Source organism: Salvelinus sp. IW2-2015, unplaced genomic scaffold (assembly GCF_002910315.2).
Source record: "Salvelinus sp. IW2-2015 unplaced genomic scaffold, ASM291031v2 Un_scaffold1827, whole genome shotgun sequence".
NCBI lineage: Eukaryota > Metazoa > Chordata > Actinopteri > Salmoniformes > Salmonidae > Salvelinus > Salvelinus sp. IW2-2015.
Window position 1 is genome coordinate 56717 of NW_019943198.1, and position 4363 is coordinate 61079.

Genomic DNA, 4363 nt, shown 5'->3' on the forward strand with positions numbered 1-4363 from the left:
ATGCCTAGACATACATCATAGAGGGAAGGCACGTAGTACTGTTACAGGATGAGACTAATCATCATTAGTACTGTTACAGGTGTGAACTATCATCATCATCTCTAGTACTGTTACAGGTGTGAACTTATCATCATCATCTAGTACTGTTACAGGTGTGAACTATCATCATCATCTAGTACTGTTACAGGAGTGAACTATATCATCTAGTACTGTTACAGGAGTGAACTATATCATTCTAGTACTGTTACAGGAGTGAACTATCATCATCTAGTACTGTTTACAGGAGTGAACTATCATCATCTAGTACTGTTACAGGAGTGAACTATCATCATCTAGTACTGTTACAGGAGTGAACTATCATCATCTAGTACTGTTACAGAGTGAACTATCATCATCTAGTACTGTTACAGTGTGAACTATCATCATCATCATCTAGTACTGTTACAGGTGTGAACTATCATCATCATCTAGTACTGTTACAGGTGTGAACTATCATCATCATCTAGTACTGTTACAGAGTGAACTATTATCTCTAGTACTGTTACAGGTGTGAACTATTATCATCTAGTACTGTTACAGGTGTGAACTATCATCATCTAGTACTGTTACAGGTGTGAACTATCATCATCATCTAGTACTGTTACAGGTGTGAACTATGATCATCATCTAGTACTGTTACAGGTGTGAACTATCATCATCATCTAGTACTGTTACAGGAGTGAACTATTATCATCTAGTACTGTTACAGGTGTGAACTATTATCATCTAGTACTGTTACAGGTGAGAACTATAATCATCGTCATCTAGGACTGTTACAGGAGTGAACTATTATCATCTAGTACTGTTACATATGTGAACTATTATCATCTAGTACTGTTACAGGTGTGAACTATCATCATCTAGTACTGTTACATATGTGAACTATCATCATCATCTAGTACTGTTACAGGTGTGAACTATCATCATCTAGTACTATTACAGGTGTGAACTATTATCATCTAGTACTGTTACAGGCGTGAACTATCATCATCTAGTACTGTTACATATGTGAACTATCATCATCATCTAGTACTGTTACAGGTGTGAACTATCATCATCTAGTACTGTTACAGGAGTGAATATGATCATCTAGTACTGTTACACGTGTGAACTATCATCATCTAGTACTGTTACAGGAGTGAACTATCATCATCTAGTACTGTTACAGGTGAGAACTATAATCATCGTCATCTAGGACTGTTACAGGAGTGAACTATTATCATCTAGTACTGTTACATATGTGAACTATTATCATCTAGTACTGTTACAGGTGTGAACTATCATCATCTAGTACTGTTACATATGTGAACTATCATCATCATCTAGTACTGTTACAGGTGTGAACTATCATCATCTAGTACTATTACAGGAGTGAACTATGATCATCTAGTACTGTTACACGTGTGAACTATCATCATCTAGTACTGTTACAGGAGTGAACTATCATCATCTAGTACTGTTACATGTGTGAACTATCATCATCATCTAGTACTGTTACAGGAGTGAACTATCATCATCTAGTACTGTTACAGGTGTGAACTATCATCTAGTACTGTTACAGGTGTGAACTATCATCTCATCTAGTACTGTTATAGGAGTGAACTATCATCATCTAGTACTGTTACAGGAGTGAACTCTCATCTAGTACTGTTACAGGTGTGAACTATCATCTAGTACTTTTACAGGTGTGAACTATCATCATCTAGTACTGTTATAGGTGTGAACTATCATGCATCAATCATCATCATCTAGTACTGTTACAGGTGTGAACTATCATCTAGTACTGTTACAGGAGTGCCCCAGGAGAAACACACCAATGCCACCTCATTCTGCAGAATATTGCCTCATGATTCTGAGGTTGTATGTTGAAGAGAGAACCCGTTTCATAACCTTGAGTTTGGGTTTTAACCTCAACTCTTACATTTGTGTGGATTTCTGCAACTCTTAATGTCAAACATGCAAGAAAAGTGTGAAGGAGTCTGGCTCGGGTTAAATCCCCCCCACCCACATTGCACCACTGTGGTTGTGAGTTCAAACCTTACCTGTTACACTTGAGTCAAGTTCTGCAACTCAATATCAAAGATTTAGACTTCAGTGGATGTCGTAGCAGCAAATTCTTTAAAATTATAGCCCTGGTATAGTAAAAGGGATAATCAACTCGTGGCTCTATGCGTATCAATGAGGCTATGTGTTCTATGGAAAATAATGCAACTCCGTGGAAGGTCAGTTCCACTCCGCTAGCGTGTCGTGAAACACGCCTTCCACGTCGTTCGTTCTTTTCCATAGAACACATAGCCTCATTGATTATCCGTTACACAAAGAGTAGAGGGAGAAATGTGAAGCAGTCAGTGGCTCGGTACTTAAATAACCTAGAGGTTATGGGTTCAAACCTCATCTCTTGTGCTTTTATGTACATTTCAACAATTCTCCATGTCAAACCTACAGAGGGGAGTGTGAAGGAGTCTGTGGCTCTGGTGTAAGGCTCTTGCCCCATAAGTACAGGGTTGTAGGTTTGAACCCAGTTGCTGGCTCTGGCTCATGGTTGCCTATTGGGACTTTGAGTCAAGGGGAGTGGCTGACACACAAAGATGGTTGGAGCAATAAGCGGGGGTGGTTAACTCCTGGGGGGGCCTGCAACTTCAGAGCAGTGGTTATGAAGAAAATCTCCTGAAAAAAGTGGACACTTAGTTTTTAACTATAGGCAACTCTCCATTTAAATACTAAGTGTCCATTTTTTTCTGGAGATTTCTTTCCCATACCATCTTTGAGTGGCAGCACCTCTTTAGCACTCGTGCAACCATGCTCCAGTGTCACACACAGGGCTGGAACCCAGGATCCTATGGTTGGAGGGCAAGATCCTTACCACTGAGCCACCAATTCCTTCACATCTCTTCATATATTTGACAAAAACATGTAAAAAAGAAAAAGAAAAAGTTAGACAAGAGTTTATCTCAATGTTCAACTTGGCGGACTCCCTTGTCTACCACACGCCAATGGTTAAACACACTACGATGATTCCCATCCAGCTCCCAGTCCTCAAAACCTACAAAGGTTACAAAAGCAGTCTCTCTGCTTTCTCTGACCCTCAGACACGCTACTGGATCATAGTGAGCACAGTCCCCTTGCAACACTACTGGTATGCCTGATCAGTTGAGCTGGCAGATAGTACCATGTGCTACAGGCTGAGCTTCCTCACTAATGATTCACTCACCTCGCCTGTGTTAGCTTAACTATCTCTCCTACAACCTTAGAGAGAGAGACAGGAAGGGGAGGGCTGTAGAGCTGAAGGGCGAAAGATTAACAGAGCAAGAACGAGAGGAACCAAGGGTCAGAAGGTCTCCAACCTAAAACAGGGCAAAAAAAATGACAGCGCAAGAATGGAGACTTTTGTTTATGGTAAGAAAGACATTTAAATCACGTTATTTTTAACAAACACTTACTGGATATGAACCCTACCCAACTCTACAGTAATTTGGAGATTGGAGAAACAATGGTTCAAAGCCCATACTGAAATGTTACCACATACCCCACTGACATTGAATATCTGGTTAATATTAACTGTCTATTTACAAAACCTTGACTGTGAGCTGTGTCCATTTATAGGGAAACACAGCCCTGGCCACGGGGCTAAGGGCCGTGTGAGACTATGTCTGGGGGAAGAACAATTATTCAAAACCAATTTTGGAGTTAGAAGTCCATGGTTTTGTCGTTGTTGTAGACGACGTTGCCCCTGATGACAACGTAGCGGATCAGTTCCTGGTGTCCTCCTAACTGGTAGATGAGATGCTCCCACCTGCCGGACAACACCAACACAACACTGTCAGTCCACACACACACACATCTACACTAATGTGTCAGCCACACACACACAATCAACACAACCTTTGGCAGTCTCCCTCACACCATCAACACAACCTTAGGTAGTCTCACTCACACAAACCAACCGGTTCCATTCACACAGCTACTGCATTTTAGACAACGCCATACACAGTCCTCACCACAATTACAAGATAACCTTTCAGCAGCTAGATAACTGAATTAACGGTCAACTGGAACATACACTGTGGTGTCTGAMCATTACATGAAGCCAGCTCTTACAATATAGTAGTATTTATTGACAGCAACTTTACCGTGGTGCGTTGAGGACCAGCAGGTCGCCGTGTTTGTTGACCTCCAGGGAGCCGTGCGTGTGAGAGCGGCCCAGGGCGTAGGCTGCATTGATGGTGGCGGCGGCCAGAGCTTCGGGCATGGACATCCTCATGTTGACACACGCCAGGTGCATCACCACCGGCTGGGATAGACAGAGAGGGATAAAGAGATGATG

The 4363-nt window shown here is 41.6% G+C and overlaps 1 protein-coding gene across 1 annotated transcript in view; it reads right to left on the reverse strand.

Annotated features, from left to right (window-relative positions):
• Positions 1 to 3624: 3624 nt before the first annotated feature.
• The window catches only part of LOC111951504 (amidohydrolase domain containing 1), a 4597-nt gene continuing 3858 nt past the window's right edge, over positions 3625 to 4363 (reverse strand). The window contains exons 6-7 of the mRNA XM_070439661.1: positions 4170 to 4330; positions 3625 to 3832 (exon numbers count right to left, since the gene is read on the reverse strand). Coding sequence (XP_070295762.1) covers positions 3727 to 3832; positions 4170 to 4330 — 267 coding nt within the window. The 3' untranslated portion in view covers positions 3625 to 3726. The remainder of the gene's footprint in view (positions 3833 to 4169; positions 4331 to 4363) is intronic.